At 52.4% G+C, this 21,260-nt stretch overlaps 1 protein-coding gene across 1 annotated transcript; it reads right to left on the bottom strand.

Moving 5' to 3' along the window:
• Nucleotides 1–14,925: 14,925 nt before the first annotated feature.
• LOC101677130 (transcription factor SPT20 homolog) lies at nt 14,926–16,017 on the bottom strand. Its single transcript, XM_004782560.2, has one exon. It carries the CDS (start codon nt 16,015–16,017, stop codon nt 14,926–14,928), a length of 1,092 nt encoding a protein of 363 aa, XP_004782617.2.
• Between the last annotated feature and the right edge of the window lie 5,243 nt (nt 16,018–21,260).

Genomic DNA, 21,260 nt, shown 5'->3' with positions numbered 1-21,260 from the left:
TCTCCACAAACTGCCAACAACACCTGATCCACATCTAAAGCCTTTACAGTTGAAATTATAACAGACTCCATTATCATTTGAAAAAAAATCACAAACCTCAGGACACTCTCACAAACCGCGCATTCTTAGTACCAAAACTGAGGTTGGAAATCTTGGATTCGTATCCTGGTTCCACCTCTCACTAGCTCTGTGACCCTGAGCTAGTTATTTCCTTTTCCCCTTTCTGATGCTTGTTTTGTGTATAGGTAAATGAAAACTTCAAATACCAGCCCGGTGAGCTTGGCCAGACGACAGTGTGATGCCAGAGACGGGAGAACGTCAACTTGGACTTGGCTGAGGTTGCTTCCACTCTATCAAACCAGCAGACCGATAAAAGCAGTGCAAAGGATGCACGTGATAATGATACAAATCGGTGAACAGATACAGCTGGTCACAGGGGCCCTAACAGGGTGAGGAGTCGGCCAGGACAGAGAAAGCGAAAAGCCCTAAGTCATTGTATCACTAGGCCTGGGTAGGACCATAGCGCAATAGCAGTGGCTTTCCAAGTGTCCCTGGACCAGCATTTTGAACCTGGGGACTTGTGAGAAATACAATTCTTGGGCCCTAGCCCAGACCTGCTGAACCAGGAACTTTGGGGGTGGGGCCCGGCAATTTGCCTCTTAAGAAGCCCTCCAAGGGGATTCTGACACCTGTTCAAGTGTGAAATCCTGCACTCCAGGGCGAGGCAATTCCTTCCGGCACTGGATTCACTTTCCTGTTCTCGCTTCTCTCATAGGCCTGTTTACCACCCAGAGTTACTACTGGGAGGACAAAATCCCATGTGGACTTGGAAGCTCTCGGTTATCCACAAAGCCCCACACAAATGGGAAGGATCTGTTTTCCTTGGGAGCAATGCTAGGCAGAGACTTTAACTAGTTCTACATGGACACTGAGTGACTGGCCCCACGACTGGGCACAGGGTTGGACTACCCCTTTCCCTGCCATCTCCGGCAGTCACCTGCATTTTTATCAAGAGCCCGCTAATCCAGCCCATCTGCCTGGGGACCTAGCTCCAGGACTCACGGTGAGCAGCACTGTCCATCAGAATTTGCTCTGGTGCTGGAGATGTTCTGTACTGCGTGCTAAACTCCACTGTCCAGTACAGCAGCCACTAGCCACATTTGAGAACATGGCCAACTGGGGAATTGCATTTTACATTTCAATTAATTTAAATTTGAATAGATGCATATGGGACAAAGTTAAAAAATTATATATTGTTTACCTGAAGTTCAGATTGAATAGGGTATCCGTATGTTTATTTGCTAAATCTGGCAACCCTACTGTGCAGATTCTCGTTGCACTGACCTTGGCTCCTCCCATGAGAAGTTTGATTAAAAGGTTTTCTACCCATGACCAGAGAAAACAGACTTGACCTTATACTGGCCAGAAAGGGCACCGGGCTGATGTTCTTTTTCTGAAGACAATTTTCAGAGAAATAATGGCTGAGAAAATCAATATAACGGATGACTAACAAGACAAACTTGTATCATACATACACTCATACTTGTTTCTCTGCAACTGAACCCATCTCCCATAGACAGGTTCTGATGGGAAATGGGAAGCAGTAGTCCAGAGAGTCTCATTTAGTCAAGGATAATTCTGGACTGGGGGCGTGGTCACAGGTACTAGGACTATAGCAAGAAGCAATGGTATCTGTGGGTCATGCTACTAGTTTTAAGGCAAACCCCGCCCCTTTAATTACTCAATCCCTTAATCGCCTCCATGAATAACTACCATATTAAAGTAAGCATGGGAACTGAAAAAAATAAGATCCAGAGTCCGTCCTTATGACTACTTAAGCTTTGCTTCAAAAACACATTAAAAAAAAAAGTAAAGCAACTAGAATACTGCCAGTTCTCAGGACGACTGGATAATATTTTCCCCACAACCCTATAATTTCAAGATGGGAACAAATAGAGGTGCCTTTATATCTTCATTCACTCTGACCCTCACTCTCTACCATAACTATCTTTGGCATCTTGAGGTCTCCAAGCTCATTCTTGATATAATAACATAGTATTTTACAGTTACTGATTAAGGAGATATTTGATAACATCATTTTTAACTACAGGAAGGGATTTTGAAACTGGCACTCCCTGCCCAGGAATAGCAAAGCACACATGGTATTTTTATGAAGTAAATGGTATTCCAGGAGGCAGGTTGATTCTTGTAAAAGCCAGGCCCTCCTGTTTCCAAGAATGTCCAGGTCAAAGAATAATGATCATTAGCCTTTTCTCTTTCACATACACAGGCGGAGGTTTAAAAATGAATCTTAATAGCATTGTATCTCCACCATCACCTTTGATATTTTCCTGTTTTCTCTATTGCTTAAAATACTCACGTGGATATATATTTAGCTTTGGGGATCTGACGCCTTGGGAACCCGTGGGTCTCCAGCAAGAGGCTATTAGTTGATGAAACTTCTCTCCTCTGCCTCCTCCCCCCTCCTACAGGGTCCTTCTCTGTGTTTACTACCCATTTCACTAAGATAAAGGTAATGAGACCGCGAGACCACTGGCATTCTGCCCAGAGAACCCACATTTTCGAAGGGTCGCCTCCGAAAATAGTTCAGATTTAAATTTGGAAACCGGGCACTCACCCTGGAGGACTGCCATGTAATCGGTACACAGGCTGCGGTTTTCAAAGCGTGGGTGGTCCCTGGCCCAGAAGCAGCAGCAGCATCTGAGAACTTTTTAGAAATGCTAATTCTCAAGGTTCACTCATGCAGACCGACCTGGATGACCTCAGTTACCTGAGAATTCCATCTTTATTCTATCCTTTATTTCTTTTTTAACTTTCCATGTTTCTCTTTCTTCAGAAGCAGCGCCCCTTCTCACGGGGCATAGTCAGCCCCCCACCCCGCCCGCCCGAGAGGGGACAGCAGTGTTCTCCAAGTGTGGTCCCGGGACCAGAAGAAGCATCAGCCTCAGCTGGGAACGTGTTACAGATGCCCGTTCTCGGGCCCCCGCCACCGGGCTCTACCGAATCAGAAATTCAGAGGGTGGGACTCAGCCATCTGTGTCCGAAAGAGGCCCCCAGTGATTCTGGATGCACACGGAAGTTTGAGAAACAACGAAGTTGAGAGTCTTCCCAGCTATCGAGCCTGTTCTGTGACTTGAAGGCTTGCCCCCGAAGGTCTATGATTTTATTCTCATGCGATTTTGTTCCTTCGTCAGTCGGCCTTATCCTTGAAAAAGCAGTAAAAATTACAACTGCCATTCACAGTATTATCCGTAGATATAAAGCTATGTTTCTCTGGAGGATTCCAGGAAGGCTGTCTCAGCGGGCGGTGTGGGATCTGTGTGATGGGAAGGGAACCATGGATTTGAAGTTGGCTCCTTTCCCCTTGATGTAGGTAGACCAGTGTTTTGTTTATTTGTTTGTTTGTTTTAAATCAAGCTGATAGAACGGTTTGCCAAAATTTGGATCTACTGTAGCATAAAAAACGATTTTTACAGGCCACCCATTGTAGCCCATCACTGGGAAGACATTTAAACTCTCAATCTTTAGATTGAGATTTAGAAGGTTACTGCTAATTTAGCATCTCAATTGATTTATCCTATGGATGCAGATCTAGGGGTATATTTCAAGTATGGTGGGTATGAAAATAATGTGGAATCTAGTTTCTCCCCCTCCAATCCCTCTTTCACATTCCTGCCAGACCAATGTGTCACAGCACTTTCCTCCGGTGGGGGTGCGGGGGGGGCTCCCCAGTGTTAATGAACTAACTTGGTTCTCACCTGGCATTCAGGAGTGAAACTGGAGATACTACATGGAACCGTATGAAACTGCCAATTTAAATGGGCAAAAATGGTCAAATATCAGCAATTTCGTTCACGTGGTTCACCCTAGTGTTATCGATTTCATACTTAATTTGTTAACCTACTCGATAACTTTTTTCTTTTTCCTATTTTAAGATTTAAGCTCCTTGGAATTGTAATGCTTCAACTTAAAACTGCCAGCCAATTGCTGGTGAAAAAAATCTCCAAGAGATAAAGAGAAAATGTTCCCTTCCTACAGGCGCAGAGAAGCAGGCACTATCTGTGTGGCACAAAGCCAATGTCATGTCATGAAATCATACTTGGGAACATTTACTGAAGTATCTGTCCCACTCTCCTGGCCAGTATGGAGGTTTGAGTGAAAGGCCATGCTCCTGTTTTGTTTTCCATTACTATAAAACTGTCCTTTAAAGTGTTATTTGTAAGGAAACGTATCTCTTAAGATATCTGAATATCAGCATTTGTTGCCACGTCTTGTAAAATAGAACCTGTAACACCTAAAGTTCTGAAACTATGGTCATCTTACTTAATAATATGTCGCTCTGCTAATAGTAACACTTAAATTGTCAATTCTGTTTCCCAGAAAGTGACAAATTTATCTGTCAGCTTTCTTTGTTAAGTGGAAGAAGAGCTTTGGAATTTCTCTCTCTCCCGTTAGGCATGAAAGTGTTATAAATCCATCCTCTGTTGGATTCCTTATTCAAACAGTGGAGTCTTTGTTTCATTTAAATTACCAAAAAGATCGAGGATATGGAGCCAATCCATCATTCCAACTGTATTCTTCACTACCCCTCTACCCACACGCGATGCTACTCGGAGCTCTGCACACGTCATCTTCCAGTCTTCCCCTGCGAAGAACACTTCTTCCCACACCCATCTCAACCTATTAAAATCCAAGCCAAGGTCCACCCAAAGGTCATTTCCTTGCGAGGTCTTCCCCAGTTCCTTCTGGAAAGACTTCTCTTTAACGATACTTGCCATAGTATTTCCCTTCTCTCTTGGTAGAATTCATCTTCTCTGGTTTTATTGAGATATAACTGACATATAACATTGTATTCATTCTAGGTGTACAACACAATAATTTGATATACGTATATACTGCAGAATGATGACCACAATAAATTTAGTTAACGTCTATCACCTCACATAGTCACAAACTCTTTTCCCTGAATAAGCTTTAATCCCACTGAAGATGGAGAATGTGCATTACTCCTCTTCCAAAGTATCAAGCAAAAGGCAATGTAAGCATGCCCTCAGTATTTCAAAGATGACATTGAAGAAGTCTCCCACAACCAGTATCAAGGGATATCTTGATCTAATTGACCCCTAAAACCAACCATTCTTCTTTCCCACGGTGGGAAGTCAACTCCCCTGCATACATTGAAGATTCTAGGGCCTGATTCATCACTATCACGTAAGAATTCTCAGTGATTTCGGGGCGCCTGGGTGGCTCAGTGGGTTAAAGCCTCTGCCTTCAGCTCAGGTCATGATCCCAGGGTCCTGGGATCGAGCCCCACATCGGGCTCTCGGCTCAGCCTACTTCCTCCTCTCTCTCTGCCTACTTGTGATCTCTGTCAAATAAATAAATAAAATATTTAAAAAAAAAAAAGAATTCTCAGCGATTTCACTATCCTTAGAGATAGATGAGCCTTCCAATAGTTTGGGTCCCTGGGCTCCTTGACCTCCTCTTCCAATGATTGTGTTCACCACTCCCATGGTTTTACCCTAGACTTCCTTATTGATAACCATTGGCCTCCTTAATCTCAACTTCAAATGCCACACGCTCCAAACACCGCCCCCCCCCAAAAAAAGTTTCAGAATAACTGGTTTCTCCGAGTGGGAGGAAAATGCATAGCCCCGGATAACACTTCTTAAAGTCACCCCCTTCCCCCCTCTACCTCTGGCAACAGAATCTGCAACACTTCGGGAGGAGGTGCTTACAGCCCAGAGTGAGCCTGCAGTGGGGGCGGGGCATGAGGGGCTTTGTTCTGAAGCTATTTTTGCAAACCACTTTACACCAACTCTGAGCGAAGATCGCTTTTCCCTACCAAAGAACGCCCCTCCAGAGCGCTAATCCTGGTGGAGGGCGAAGCTGCCCGAGCTGCCCCCACCCTCGAGTTTAAGACTCGAGTCTTCAACTCTTCAGAAAACTCACCCCAAAAAGTCCTTTGAAAAACTGTCCCACCGGCTGTAGACCTCTGCCCTTTCCCACTGGAAATTGGGAGGGCGAGGCCAGAGATTTTTAGATGCAGACAATGAAGGAAGGGTGGGAAGCTGCGGTTGCGTGCGTGTGCGCGTGCGCGCAACAGGACCCTTCTGTTGTCCCAGAGCTGCTGAAGCCCCCCCTGAAACAGAAAACATCGGGGGCTCCCACAGCCTGAAGAAGGGCTCCAACCTTCCAACCCAACAGACGCATATTCTCAGAGAAAAGTACTGCGAAATGGCACAGCTGGCCCTATTACAGCTCAGACCTGTACCCTTCGGGCCAGCCCCCCGCCCCCACGCTATGTCCACGTGAGAGCACTGGACACGGGAGGGAGGGGAGCTGGGTGTTCCTGGTGGGAGGCTGCTTTCTCCTGGGGCAGAATGGAACCGGGAGAGGAGATACACCGGTGCCCTCCCGCTCCCCCAAACCGAGACACATGGAAGGGAGAACCCCAAGAGAGCTGCTCAAGGACAGTGGGAAGGTCTGCATGCCAGGAAAGTTGGCACCCAGTTTTCTGCCTGGAACCTCGCCGAGCTGTACAGATCCGCAGGCCCACCCTATGGCCACTGGAGCTGGGGACGGGGAAATTCTTGTCCTGGCATAACAAGTAACTCGGCGGTGTGTTGTGTGTTGTGCGTGAACCTGGAGTCTGGTGCCCCCTTGTGGTCAGGAGGTGGGAACATCACTCCCCGCGGTCGGAGTTGGAGAAAGGACCTTCGGAGTTCCCCAGGCTTCCTATGGAGGAGCACAGGGCTTACTTAGAGGGCGGTCCAGAAGATGGGAGACAGAAATGGGAGAAGTGCATGGGAGTCAGCAGGCATAGCTGCCCTTGGCTGAGGGAGGCCTCAGGGAAGGAGGAGCCCAGAGGAAAAACAGAACAGCCCCTGTGCAGAGACTCCCGGCCTCGCTCCCCAGCAGGGCACCTCACTAGATCGTGGCATTAGAGCTGGAGGAGGACCATATCCTCAAAAGTCCTCTATCTCCCAGAGGATGTAATATTGAAATTGTACTTGGGATTGATCAGCTTTACCAGGGTAACTCTGACAGATAGGAGATTAGCCCAAGGTGTCAGGAAAGAATGGGGAAGAGAGGCTTGGTGCCACATGGTTGAAAGCAGTGATCAGCAAAAATAAGTTTCATGTACACAGTCCCCCACTGAGCTGAGACCTGTCAACACGTACGTGTACCCAGGCACAGGCATGGATTTGGAAGGAGACAGAAAATACCAACTGTGCCACTTAATACCTTTATTGCCTCAGGCCAGTCCTATCAGACCCTCATTTTCTTCAGTCCTAAGAAGACTCTAATACCTAATGGGCAAGGTTATTAAGATTAGAGGCAGTGTGTATAAATGAATAGAAGCTGCTATTTATGTATTTGTTTATGATTGTGTGGAAGCGTTCATTGCCAGTTTCTTTGACAAAAGATTTGAAGTAAGTCTATGACAGAAGACAAGTAAAAAGAACTACTAAAGTAGAAATTAAAAATTTAAAAAGAGCAAGGAATGCTGAAGTGCTAACCAGAAATGTAAACATGGCGATTTCAGTTTCAAATTTGGTTTTGAGCTTCCTGTCAGCTGAGGTGTAAAGGGAAACCAGTACAACTGCAGTTACCAGAAAGGAAGAGGGGCACTGCCTTCTCATGGGAAACGAGCTCTTCTGGGCTCCAAATTTCAAAAAGCAAATTACCCAAAACCTTGATTATTCCTTACCGTGGGTTTCCAAGTGTCCCCAACTAGTAATTCTGTAGGGACTGGGACAAATTTACTTCAAGCTAACGACTCAGATTTCTACACTTCCGATCTTATCCCACATTTCTTCTCAGATGAGCTTTTCCTTATGGCATCCATCCTAAGATCACCCAAAGGGCATCTGGACTCACCACTTCCACCCCCAAGGAGATGTTTTCATTTGTAACTCAGGCAGAAGCTTTAGGATGATGACAAATTAAAGCAAAAGGATAGATGTATTTTTAGGTCAAACAGCTAAAATTCAAAGTCCTCTTCTCTTTCCAGAACCAATTCAGGCCTGTGTGCCACACAGCTCTCCCTTTAAAGCCAAGGTCACCTTTCAGGGCTATTAGCACATGAAGTAAACAGCCTTTGCAAAACAGTACCACAGGTGAGCTCTCCCACCCAAACCCCACAGGCCCCTCAACTAATCTGCATATGCTAACGCGAGTTACCAGGGAAGATGCCAAAATAAGCTCCTGCCCTCCCTCACCTTTACTTGAATCCCCACATAGGTTTTGCTTTTACCATATGGTAATTATTTCCAAATCACAAGTGCAAACACTCACTCTGATTGGAAAATTAGCAGATTTCAAACTCAGGTAATTTGTCCCTAATGAGGAACTTGTTGAACTGAATTTAACAATTAACTCACACACCCTTTGCTGCCTGCGGCTCTGGAAGTGCAACAGAAAAGTAGAAAGGGCAAGCCGAGGGCCAAGACTGGCAGGACTTTGGCACAAGATGAAGGCTGGGGTGGGGCAAAGTGTGTAATAGGGCACATCAGGAACTTGACTGTTCAAATGGACATGTATAGCCAATTACAAACATGCCAAACTACAGAGAATGATATGGTGAACCTCCATGTACCCAACCGTAGCTCCCACAACTACCAACTCAGGGTTGCTCCAGCTTCATGCAGGTTGAGGAGCAAGCGACCAAGAAAATGGACAGGGCAGAGGAATGAAAGAGAAGGTGGCATGTCTCCTCTCTCCAATTCCCGGGGACTCCAAGCTCGTGGGGGCGGGGCGCAGAAGTGGGATAGATGAGTGAAATTTAACTATTGGGGTGGTTTCCGCCCTCCTCATTAGCATTTTGAAGATGACTGGGCAGAGCCTGAGAAAGGGCTGATCCTTGTTCTCCAGTCTCTACTACTCTCCCTATCCGGTGCCTGGGGCCACTGGCTCTGGGCTCTGCAGCTGCAAACCCAGGTGACCGGAATCGAGGGCTTCTGGGAGCTCTGGCTTAGCACACAGGATCGGCAGGATCACTCCCACTCCAACTGTACGCTCCTCTGCCGACCGGCCCCTGCCTTTTCTCAAACACTGGGACCCACTTCATGCCTGAGGCTCTGTCTCTATCTCCTTTGCTGCTTGTCCCCCTAGAACTGCCCTATTCAACACCATAGCCACATGTAGCAACTGACCTGAAACATGGCCAGTGAGACTGAGTAACTAATTTTTTTTTTTTAACTAACTCAAATTTAAAAACTGGCACTTGATCCAATTACTGGAAAACATCTAAGTATGGTTGGAAGGTGAATCTACATTTTCAACTGGAGATTTTACAAGAACCTAAGTACAGATCAAGTATGTCTGATGAAAATGTAGCATCTGAAGACAGGCTGTAACTGTCTGGATTTTGAAGATTTAGTAAAAAATAAATGAATGTAAAATAGCTCATGAAGGATATAAGGGGTGCCTAGTTGTCTCAGTCAGAAGACCGTGCGACTCTTGATGTCAGGGTTGTGAGCTGAAGGCCCATATTGGGTGTAGAGATTACTTAAAAAATAAAATCTTTCCGGTGCCTGGGTGACTCAGTCCATTAAGCATCTGCCTTCAGCTCAGGTCATGATCCCAGATTCTCTGGATCAAGCCCCATATCGGGCTACCTGCTCAGTGGGGAGTCTGCTTCTCCCTCTCCCTCTTGCTCTACCCTGCTCATGCTTAGGCACGTGCTCTCTCTCTCTCTCTCAAATAAATCAAATCTTTTAAAACAAAATGAAATCTCTTTAAAAATACTGATGACATCGCTTCTCGGCCTTTTGGCTAAGATCAAGTGAAAAATACTGATGACATGTCGAAATGGTAATCTTTTTAATATATTGGTAAAATTAAATATTAACAGTAATTTCTCCTGCTTCCATTTACTTAATAAGATGTGACAACTAGAAAATTTAAATTATACATGAGGCCCACATTATAGTTTGATTGGACAGCGGTGACACAGAACCAGACTCCTCTCTGAACTTGCAAGTACCCTTAAAAAATAACAATCCTGGTGACTCAGTCACTTAAGCATCACGATCCCAGGGTGCTGGGATGGAGCCCCATGTCCTCTCTGCTCAGCGTGAGTCCGCTTCTCCCTCTCGCTGCCACTCCCCCTGCTTGTACTCTCTCTCTCTGTCAAATAAATGAATAAAAACTTAAAAAAAAAATACAATTCTGTTGCCAAACTCCTGCCTGTGGCAGAGGCCGCAATTACCAGCCATGTCCTGCTATACTGGCCCCACCTAATTTTCCTAGATGATCATTTCCTGGACCGTTCCCTTTGCTCCCTGTTTTAACATTCTGGGCCACTTACTTTCTTTCACACAACCACTGCAAGTTGGTCAGCCGTTAAGTCATGAACACACAGACTGCATGAATCTAATTTCAGACTAAGATGATGAACTTGACCTGTGATATGGAAGAGCCTCAAGGTTCTTAGGATACTAAAATAAATGTAAAGCTTATTCACGAAACATACCCAGTTGATATCCTCAAAAGGGACCTTCCATGAAGTACCCACTTTGGTAAGAATCATTACAAGGAAATATACAAAGACTACCAAATGGTGATCTGACACAAAACTGCTTGCCTAGGACAGAAGCATCCGACTACCACACCACAAGTTAAATTGCTGTCTCCCAGCACTACAGTTCCATCTTGAACAACAGTTTGCGCTCCGTTGGCCCACTTAAATGTAGCTTACACTTGATAGATACATATCACAGTACTATACCTGACTTTTCTTTTCCCAATAATTGCCAAAATATTTTCTTTTCCCCAGCTTACTTTATCGTAAGAACACAATATTTAATACATATAAAGACAACATACGTGTTAGCCAAGTGTTCAGGTGATCGGTAAGGCTTCCGGTCAGCAATAGGCTAGTAGGAGTTAAATTTTTAGTGAGACAAGAGATACGGATTTTTGACTTTGCAGGGAGTCAGCGCCCCTAAGCTCACAGTGTTCAAGGGTCGCCAGGACCTAGAGGACAAAAGGAAAGAAGTACATCAAATCAGGTGAGATTCGGAGTGCAGGTGCTCGCTGGTTCCCAAGGCCAAGCGGAAACTCCTCTAAGCCAGTGGTCACTACGCTGGGTCACTTCTAAAACGCGCAGGCCCCATTAACGAGGTTGTCCGCGATGGGTTACCTAAGGCCCTCCCGGGCTCAGCGTCCCTCACACGGCACATCTGACCTTGGCTTGAGATTGGCCGAAACCTTCCCTGAGCAGGGCCGGGACAGTACGGCGGGGTTGATCGAGAAGGACCCGCCGGTCACCTGCCTCTCCGCTCATCTCTTCGTAAAAGGCGAAAGATTCACGCGATCTGAAGAGAAGCCAGAGTATCGCTCATCTTGGGAGCGGCCAGACCTCACTTCCCTTTTCTGTGAGGCCAGAGGCAGGCAAGCATGCGTGTGCACGTAGCAAAGCAAAGTTCAGGGACACAGGCTGCCCTGTACAAATTGTAAGGCGACAACACGTGAGAAGCTCTCCAAGAAATCCTTGCACACCGGCGCTCCCAGCAGCAGGACTGACGACGGCCGACAGGTTTCGCCAGCGAGGGGGATGTGCACGGACGGAGAGCGGGCAGACGCAGGGAGGTACACGCACACCAGCGTGTAAGGCTCCGCCGAGCAAGAAGGAGCGAAGCGCGGCGGGGGTGACACCACACGCGAACCTCGACCACACTGCGCCGAGCGACGGAGGCCGGACATGAGAGGGCACTGCTCTCCGACTCCACCGTCAGCCAGTGTCCAGAACGCGGCCGTCCACGGACGCAGAAAGGAACGGGGGCTTCCGGGGCTGGGGGACAGGACGGCAGCCGGTGCTTCGTGGCCACAGAGGCCGCCCTGGGGGTGAGGCAGCTGCTTGGGAAATACAGCTGGTGATGGCACAGCCGCGTAAATGCAGCGACTGACGCCCAGCGGCACCCCTGAGGACGGGTGACTGTCGCTCCCGAGAAGTGCGTCTCCGTACAAAGGAAGGGGAAACAGAAAGAACTTCAGGGCTGTCGTGAGCCCCACCGACACGAGAAAGCAGGAACGGACATGGGGGAGCCGGGATGCTGGACAGCCCAGGGGCCCCAGGAGGGGACAGGCAGAAAGGGGCGTAGGGGTCCCGCTTCAGGATCTGACCAGAGGTCGCCAACACTTGAAAAGCAAACAAGTAACACACATTTGCCAATGCGAAGCTCTTCAATGTCTCCAAATAACCAGGAGTTCTAAACCAAGTAAAGGACCAAACAGGGAGAAAGCAAGACATCCCACAGGTGCCTTTTCCAGGCCAGTGACTGCACCTGGACAAGAGGGGCTGGGCTCTGCGGGGGGCAGCGCGGGCACTGAGTGCAGCCTAGGCGCCGCCACCAAGCAGGGGCGCCCCTGAGCCACTCTGCCCACATCCTCCATATAAGCCTGGCAAGCACATCCTCTCTGGGGAGGTTTCACAGTTTCTTTCAAAACAAATTTGCCAGAATTGCGTTTCATACACGGTGCACAAACCAGCACACACCAAGACCACTCTTCCAAAAGGGGTTTCTGGTATTTAAAAAGTCACTTCAGTACAGACGATGCACAGGGAAACCATGTGCAAAAGGCTACGCCCTTCCCTTCCCAGGCTACAACACACAGGAAACTTCGGGACCTCATGCCAAGCAAAGGAAGCCAGTCACCGAAGGACAAACACCCCTTCAGGATTCATACAAAGTATCTGAAGCAGTCCAGCTCGGGAAAACAGAAAATAGAAGGCTGGGTTCCTGCACTGGGGGCGGGGGATGGGGAACGGGGAGCTCTGCTGGTGGGGATAGCTGTGCTTTTGCAAGAGAATAGCCCCAGAACCGCCTTGGGAAACCATGTCCACCTACCCTGCATCAACCAAAGGCACCGTAAAAATGGTTAAGGCGGTACATCTTAGGTCAGGATTTTTAGCTCCCCTAAAAGTTTGGACAACCATCCTCTTCAAGGAGTACCCATGTTAACTGTTGTGCGAGTGCACGTTTACGGTTCTCGAGAAATTATACTTTCTCGGGGGTTTCGACCGAACCCAGTTTGGAGCTGGATCTACTTTAGAACATTAACTAATAAGATGACTGTCTACAAGGATAGCAACAAAGCGACGACTCTAAGCAAAAACAATCCCAGTGTCCTGAGTCGCTGCCTTGTTTCTACGAACCGCTCACGAGCTTGTGCTTCCATAAACAGTCTGGACACCGAAATGTAAAACACAGACACATCGAGGAAAAGGAAAAAAAAAAAAACACTACCGAAACCCAGAACCAAAATGAAGTCAAAATTCGGGAGCTGGTTTGGGCCCATGCTCTGGTGTTTTGTACAAAGAGAAAATACGGCAAGACTCAGGATTTGGGAGGGGAAGGCGGGCTTCTGTCTATTTTACCTTTGGCCAGGCTTGTGGGCCGCGGGGCCAGAGGCCGCCCGGCTGTCTGGGCGATGACTGTCGTCATGGCCACAGGGCCCTGCAAGATTCTCAGCCGTGGTCCCTGTGGCTGGGGCGGCCGCAGTGTGTGCGCGGGACGAGGACAGCTCTGCTCTGGGCTTCTCTGGCTTTCCCCAGAGCCCAACGGGGCCGACACCGCCGCCGCGTGGGGCTGCGGCAGCTCCCTCTCTCCGGCCCGGGCCCGGTTTAGCGCCACAGCCTGCTGAGCAGAGGAGGCCCTTTCTGGACTGGCTGCACCTCCTCCACTTGGACCCTGGGGCCCAGGCCGCTGAGGACCCCCAGTGGAGGCTTGCTGAAGTTGTTCTTGGGAAATCAAGTGATAGAGCCGCCGCTCTGGCTGCCGCGCTGTGTTCAAAAGGAGCGACTCTTGGGGAACCTCCAGGAGAGTTACTGGCCCGAGGCCGGAAGCGTGTTTTAAAAAAAACTGGACGCGGACTGGAGGACTCCGCGCTGCAGCGGGCACCGCACTGGGGGGCCGAGCGCCTGAAGGCAGGCTGCTGGGCGGGATCCCCACAGGAGCCTTGGCCCCAGCCTGAGGGCCCTGCCCCGGGCCAGAGCCCCTCTCCAAAGCCCGCGCTCCGCAACCAGGGCCCGCCACTTGGAGGAGGCTGTGGCCCGCGGAGCTGGCCGTGACCTGGACGGCCGGGCTGCTCTGCGATGAGCCGGCGGCGGACGGGGTGGTTGCAGGCAGCCTGCCGACTCCAGGGCCCTGCTTCCCAGAGGATTTCGGGGACTTGGCCATGACCCGGGTGGCCGGGGCTCTCAGTGAGGAGCTGGCGGTGGGCAAAGTGCCTGCAGGAAACACGCTCACTCGAATCACTTCCACAGAGGATTTCTGGGCCTTGGCCGGGACCCGGGTGGCCGGGGCTCTCACGGACGAGCTGGCCGTGGACACGGGGGCTGCAGGAAGCGTGCCCACTCCGGTCACGCTCACAGAGGACTGCTGGGAGCCGGCCGAGACCCGGCTGGGGGGCTCGTGTGGGGCGCTGGCGGCGGACACGGTGGCTGCGGGAAGCAGGCTCCCTCGATTCACGTCCACGGGGGATTGCTGGGAGGGACTTGGCTTAGGAGCGGGAGCAGGAGATGGAGATTTACGAAAGCTGCTGGCCTCCCATGGAATAAAACTGTTCCCCGACCGGCTCGTTCCTGAGCTCCAGGGAAGTCTGATGCGCAGAGGTGGCCGTCCCACGCCTTCCCCCTGGACTGGAGACCGAACCGACGCCATGTCAGGCTGTTCTGGGTCGTTCCCGGGAGGAAGCCCACTGAGGCCGCCTGAGCCGTGCGACCCGGTGACCGTACAGCTGGCCTTCTGCGGGACGGCCAGCTCTGCCCCCGTGACCACCCCGCCGGCAGCCGTCTTTGATTCCGGCGGGACACTGCCTGAACGGTCATCTGTGCAGGGGTGCGGAGGAGACATCTGTCCCTCCCAGGGCCTTCTCGCTCCAGAGGAAGGTGGATTATTCGGCGGGCGGCGACTTCGGGAAGGTCAGCTCCGTGCTCTGAGGCTCCTGGCCGGCTTCGCGGCCACACGTACCACCGTCCCTCACCTCGCCGGCTGGCCAGACTCCCGGAGGTGAGACGACCCGTTGGGCGGACCTCCTCCCTCTGGCATATTTCTGCACATCCACTTCCGAAGGCACCGCCAAGTCACACGGTCTCCGCCTCCACGTATCTACGCAGCTCCCCGCCTTAGAAATTTTGAGGTCGTACCACGGACGGTCTTGGCGCTCCCTGCGTTTCCGGCAAGAGGCCCACACTGTCAGCTCAGGAGGAGGGGGACAGTCAGCAGACAGCTCCCGCTGCCGATGCAGAGAGGAGGCAGAGTACCTCCTGAAGCTCCTTTTCATCGGCCCAGTATTCATCTTTTGCTTGTTATAGAGCAGCCTGTTCGCCGTGCAGGCTACTGCTACAGAAGGATCCAGGCACAGGGGCTCAGCGGTGGCCAAGATCAGCTGGCTCTCAAGCGACAGTTTGTCCTCCTGGGTCCATTCCTGGCCATCGCTGGTTATGGACTGCACGTCGCAGGCTAACGTCTGCATGGTCGGGCGCAGGAGAATGTGCCTGCTCTGGTAGCCCGGAGGTTCCCCACCGCTGCACTGCCTGTAGTCTCGCACCTGCGCTATGACGCACCCGCACTGGAAGAGGTTCACCTCCGATTTTTCCAGCACGTCCAGCAGAGCGGGAGGTAGTTCTTCAGCATCCAGGTATTCGAGCAATTCGCCTTCTTCGTAGGGCAGCCGGACGGTCTCCGAATACGCTCCGTCTTTCCCCTGGAGCATCAGCGAATATCCCCCCTCTCCCCGGTGCAGGTTGACCACTAAACACGGCAACGACTCTCTCCTCACGAGCTTCTCTAGCAAGTTCACGTTGCTTCTTAGCTCCTCCGGAGCCTCCGGCTCTCTCCCACATTCTTCCACATAGATGTCGTAAAGCTTCTCGTAGAGAGAGGCTTCCCCACTCGACGAGCCTCTCCTCTTTGGAGGCCTCTGCTGGGCGCCTGCGATGACATAGTCCGCGCGGTCCAAAGCCCTTTCCAGGGCCTGTTGCATCGTGGTGCAAAAGGGGCCCTAAAGACAAGAGAAAACGCAAGCGCCTTGAGGAGCGGGCCGAAAACCCCGGCTTTCACGTCGAGGTAGAGTCCGGCCCGCGCCGCAACTGCCCCGCGGCGCGGTGAGCCAGGAGCCTCAGTTCCCAGTGCAGGGCCGGGAGCCCGCCCCAGGAAAGCAGGACACGACAAACCTGCGATCAGGGGAAAACACCTACACGTGCCCGAGTCGCCACCGCGGGTCCCGACTCCCTGCACGCGGGGCCGGAAGTGGGCGGGTGGGCGCACCCCTTCCCGCCCTCCCTGCTCTCCCCCCGCCCCCCCGTCCCCGCCCCCTGCGGGAACAGCCGCTGGTGCGCATGTGCGCTGTCTGCGGGCCACGGAGGCAGGCCTCAAGCCTGCTCCTGTTGTTGCCTCCGCCCCGGGGCCACGAGGCCCAGGGCCCGCACTCCCGCGGCAGGGCCACCCCTTTGCTTTGCGCCTAAGGCCCAGGGCACGGCGCCGCCGCCTCCGCCGCGCAGGCAACGATCCGAGGAATACGCCCTCCCCGGTCCGGTCCCAGGTCCACGCCAGTTCGCGCAGAAATGCGGCTGTCGCCGAAGCCCTGGAAGCTGGTCCTTTCCTTTCTGGGCCGGCGCTTCCCCCAGAATTGTTCGCTGTTTCCGAGTCTCCTGTCGTGAACAACAGGGCTGCGCCTGGTGCCCGTCACCGCTCGCACACACCCCACAGCGCCCGTGGGCAGTGGCCCCTGCCTGCGCCGGGGGAGGCTCGCTGAATCTGGTGCAGGCGTCGCCGTTCTTCTCCTGTCTTCAGGGGTCCGCCCGGTGGTGGTCCTGTCGCTGTGCGCAAGACATGCCGTTCTGATCCTTAAGTATTGCCCTGGTACTGCCCCTTTAAGTATTGCCCTGGTACTGCCCTGGTACTGCCCTGGTCCCGGAAGCGCGCTTTCCAAGGATGCCGTAGGCCACGCGTCTGTCCCGTCTGGGGGCACAGCTCGGCTTGAGACTATCGGTTTGGAAGGGTGGCCTGCCTGTCGTGGGGCTGAGAGCTAGTGTCCCCGGTGACGGCAGCACATTCCAGCGATCAGTCGGACTTGGAGCCCACAGCCGGGATGCTAAGCTTGGGTCTGGAGGGAGCTGATGGGGACCTGGAGAACCGAGGGGCCCTTGTTGTCCACAGCCTTGGCTGCCTTGAGATGCGCCGGCCCTCTGGGACAGCTTTTTCAAAGGCACCCTTGAGGTCTACGCGAGGCGCAGTGATAATAGCATATGCACAGAATAGTCCCACAGAGGAAAAGAAGCCAAGCCGAGTCGGAGAAACTGCCGCATTTCTCACGACTCTAACCCCGGGCTGGCTTTCAACACTGGCAATCGTGCCAGCTGCACGTGTAGTAGATAGGACCGTCAGCCCAGCGAGGATCAAACCCTTTTTGACGGAGAGCTCCTGAGCCACAGATGACCCGGGTTCAGGGAGGGGCAAGAAGGCTTTTCTGCTGGCCACCAGCTGTCTTTGGGCAAGTGGGTACTTGGGGAGCGCCTCCAGGGGGCTTGAGTCCTGTCTAGTTTCTGCCCTCTCTTAGGCGTCCTCCCCTGCCTCTCTCTGTCCTGCCTGCACTTGCCCGAATCGAGGCTGAGGCTCGGACAGGACGGCGAAAGCGCATCATTCCTGGCAGTAACGCCTCGCGAAGAAGAAAGAAGCCCGAGACCTGTGCCGGCCGGCCGCTCCTGGCCTGGGGAGCGGACTCCCAGCTTCCCAGCAGGGCGGCGGAGGGTCGGGACCCGGTGAGGCCGGCGGAGGGTCGGGACCCGGTGAGGCCAGCGACGGGTCCTGGGGCGGCAGGCTGACAGAGAGACGTGCTCTCGGGCGGTCCCGGGCCCTTCGGGGTCGGTGCCCCGGAGACGTCGCCCGCCTCCCCTCGGCCCTGCGCCCGCCTCCTGCCCGGCTCCTCTCTCTCCTCCCTCTCCCACGCGTCTGGGCGCGGGCCGCAGTCCCTGGTCCACCGACGGCCGAACCGCCCCGGGCTCCGGAGTCCCTGGGGACCGACACCGTTTCTCCTCCACCCCACCTCCCCTCCCGTTCGCTCACCGCCTCGAGGGCTCACTCCTTGGCCCCAGGCTGGCGCTGTCGATTGAAGGAATGGTGGGCGCCGCGCTCTAGTTCCCCCAACTGCAGACTCCTCGGGATCTTGCCCAGTAAACACTGTACACCCCTTTCCGAAACGAGGGGGGGTACCCGCAGCCAGGTCTTCCGGCTCTGGTGCCCCGGACGGTGCCAGGATCGCCCACCGGGACACGGGGTGGGGGCTGCCTGCGCGCTGCGGGCCGTTCTGCCGCAGCCCTGGCGCGGTGTGGTGCGTGCCCGCCCGTGCCCTTGCCCTCAGTTGCCAGGACCCAACATGGCCCCAGGTACTGCCAGCTCTCCCTGGCGGGCGGGGTGGGCCGGGGGCAAGGTCGTCCCCTGGCGGAGAACCGCCCCACTGTAGACCCGCTCTGGAAACCAGGAGTGTCGTCCAAAGGCCGCCCTTTAACCGACCACCCCAACCGGGGCACTTGTCACTGGCCAGAGAGAGAGAGAAAGAGAGAAGTGCATCTGCCCCGCTGCGGAGGGATGGCCCGGATCCACGGTGTTGCCCTGGCCATGTCCTCGGCTGGGGTTCCCCATAAGTGCTCCCTGGGAAGAGGATCTGAGGGCAGGCGGTTGACCTGGGGAGCTCATCCCCAGAAGCACCCGCAGGGGAAAGGGGGTGACCTGGGGACGAAGACAACAGCAGGCACGTCCGTGAGCAGAGGTCCGCTGTGGACCGCTGGTCCCTGAGGCAAGGGAGCTGCGGCGTATATCTCTCCACTCCTCTCTCCCTCTCTCCCACTGGCCGAGGACAGCCCTGAAACTGTTCCCTGGCTCTCCAGTTTGCCACTCAGGAGGGCCACCCGTGCTGACGTGGCCACTCGCTACCCTGAGACGGAGAGTCACCGGCGCTGGCACTAGCGCTGCGGCTGCAGGGAGAAGTCCGGCGCCGTGGCGATCCGGGCAGGGCGCCCGCGGCACCCGCTGCACGCGCGATCCGAGCTCAGGGCGAGAAGTGGGCCCTTCCTTCCCGGTGGAGCGGAGAAATGTGTGCTGTCTGGTAGATCTGGCGGTGTGGACGCGGGAAATGCTACCCCGTGTCCGGCTGAAACGGACAGTGGCCTGTGAGGGGCTTGTGTGGGCGCCCGTGAGAGAGTGTCCGCTCTTAAGGCCACCGTGGCCTCCAGCGGAGCTTGTGGCCTGCTCCCTAGCCCCCGCCTGGGGGAACCCCTAGGCCTTCTGGCCGCAGGTGCCCCCGGACGAGGCTCTCCCCCGGCGGCGGCGCGTGTCCTCCAGCCTGCGTGCGTCAGTGGGCCTGGCCCCGCTTGGTGGGGGGCTGCAGCCGGCCCCTGCACTTGTACTCCCTAATTGCCTGGACTAAACCCCACAAGATGAGGGGGTTTAAGAAAAACCGCTCCGAGTGCACACCGTCCTTGGAGCACTTCAGGCACGTTAATGAGCTCACTGGCTGTTTATCAGGACTCCGATGGCTGCCCTCCCCTACAGCAGCCTGACCTAGTTGCACATGCTGAGAAAACTCACGGCCAGGCTAAGCTATGCTAGTGGGAGAAGAGAGTTCCGTTAATTGCAAGATAATTGAGCTAATTTGCAATTAGCAAACTGGTTTGCTCCATACCCACTGAGGTCCAGGTCTAGATTTTGCCACCTCTCCCCTGTTGCGGCTCATTAGAGGGACCAGCCAGAGAACAGGGACTCCAGGGAGCAAGTGAAGGTGACGCTACCTTGCTTGTTGGCCTCATCTCTGGTCGACCCCCCCCCCCATCACTGGCCCTGAGTCTGATGTGTCTTTCCTGTGTTCAGGCCCCAAGACACAGTAGAGCAAATCTCTGGGGGAGATGCTGTAGCTCTGGGAGATCATGTGACTGAAGGCCCCTCCCACAGCCCATTCCAAAGATGGAAAGGCAGACCTTATCCAGAAGCACTAGGTGATCAGGCATGGGGTGGGGGTGGGGGGGTGGGGGGGTGGTTATGAAGGTGGAGGATGAGAAGTGTGATGGGCCATGGAGGGTGGGGTGGGGGGGTTCTGGTTAAGCCAAGGGAGCAGGGTTCTGCCCTAACTGGCTTCTACAAGGACGTGCACACATGGGCCTAGGAGAAGATTCTGGAGCCTAACTAAAGTTTGGTCAAGAATAGAATTTTCATCACTGTCAACTTTTAATTTTGAATGTGTTCCTTATCACTGTGACATAGGGTAAGATATACTAGTCAAAGAAGTGAATTGATTTAATTGCAAGATCAATAACCCTAATTTGCAATAGTATACCGGTTTGTTCATGCTCACTGAGGTCATGCATGAATGTTTTTTATTTAGTATAATATACAGAGAATAAAATTTTCATATTTGAGTGTACAGACCTGTTAGTTTTGAAAAAATGTGGTCCATTGTGCAATCACCACAGCAATCAATGTATAGAATTTTCCATCATGCAAAAAAAAAAATTCCCTCATTTATATTTGACATGGAATCTTCAGGACCCAGTGGTCATACCACTTTGTCTGAATTACTATAGTTATATAACGATGTTTGAATCAAGAAGTGATAAAGTTCTGAATTTGTTCTTTTGCAAAGTATTTTTGGCTACCTCACTCCTCCTATCTTTTCGTGTACATTTTAGAATCATTTTGTGAATTCCTACAGGTTGGGGGCCTAACCCCTACTTCCACTAATTATCTCTGCCCTTGAGGAAGTCACTTACCTCTTTTGTGCCTCTAGTGTTTCATTTATAAAGTAGAATGATGTTGTTGACGATATTTTGAAGTTTAAGTGGGACATTCTGTATATCCCATGTTCATAGAATGCCTGGCCCATAGTGAGCCCTCATGAAATGTCAGCCATGTTTTTCTTTACCACCACCCTTCTGAGTGCCTTAGCACCCTTTTCTTTTCTTTCTTGGGGACAGGGGGTAAGTAATGAACAGTTTGAGGAGGAATAGTAACTTGTTTAGCACACTAAGTGGTGCCATGATGAGGGCAATGGGCTAGCATGGGGTGAGGTTGGGGACAATAAACAGGTGACAGGTGACTGTAGAGCCCTAGTGGCAGCTGATGAGGTCAGTGTTAGTCAAGCTTGCAAGGAAATACTTGAGTTATTTCTCAGATTGGTTGAGTGAGACTTGAGAAGTAATTTGTTATAGGAGTTGAAAATAAGGAAAGAGTTGAATT

The sequence above is a fragment of the Mustela putorius genome, unplaced genomic scaffold, assembly GCF_011764305.1.
Source record: "Mustela putorius furo isolate JIRA1106 unplaced genomic scaffold, ASM1176430v1.1 tig00003836_pilon_pilon_pilon, whole genome shotgun sequence".
In the NCBI taxonomy this organism is placed as follows: domain Eukaryota; kingdom Metazoa; phylum Chordata; class Mammalia; order Carnivora; family Mustelidae; genus Mustela; species Mustela putorius.
The sequence above is the reverse complement of the archived record's forward strand: the minus strand, read 5'-3'. Positions and strand labels throughout refer to the sequence as shown.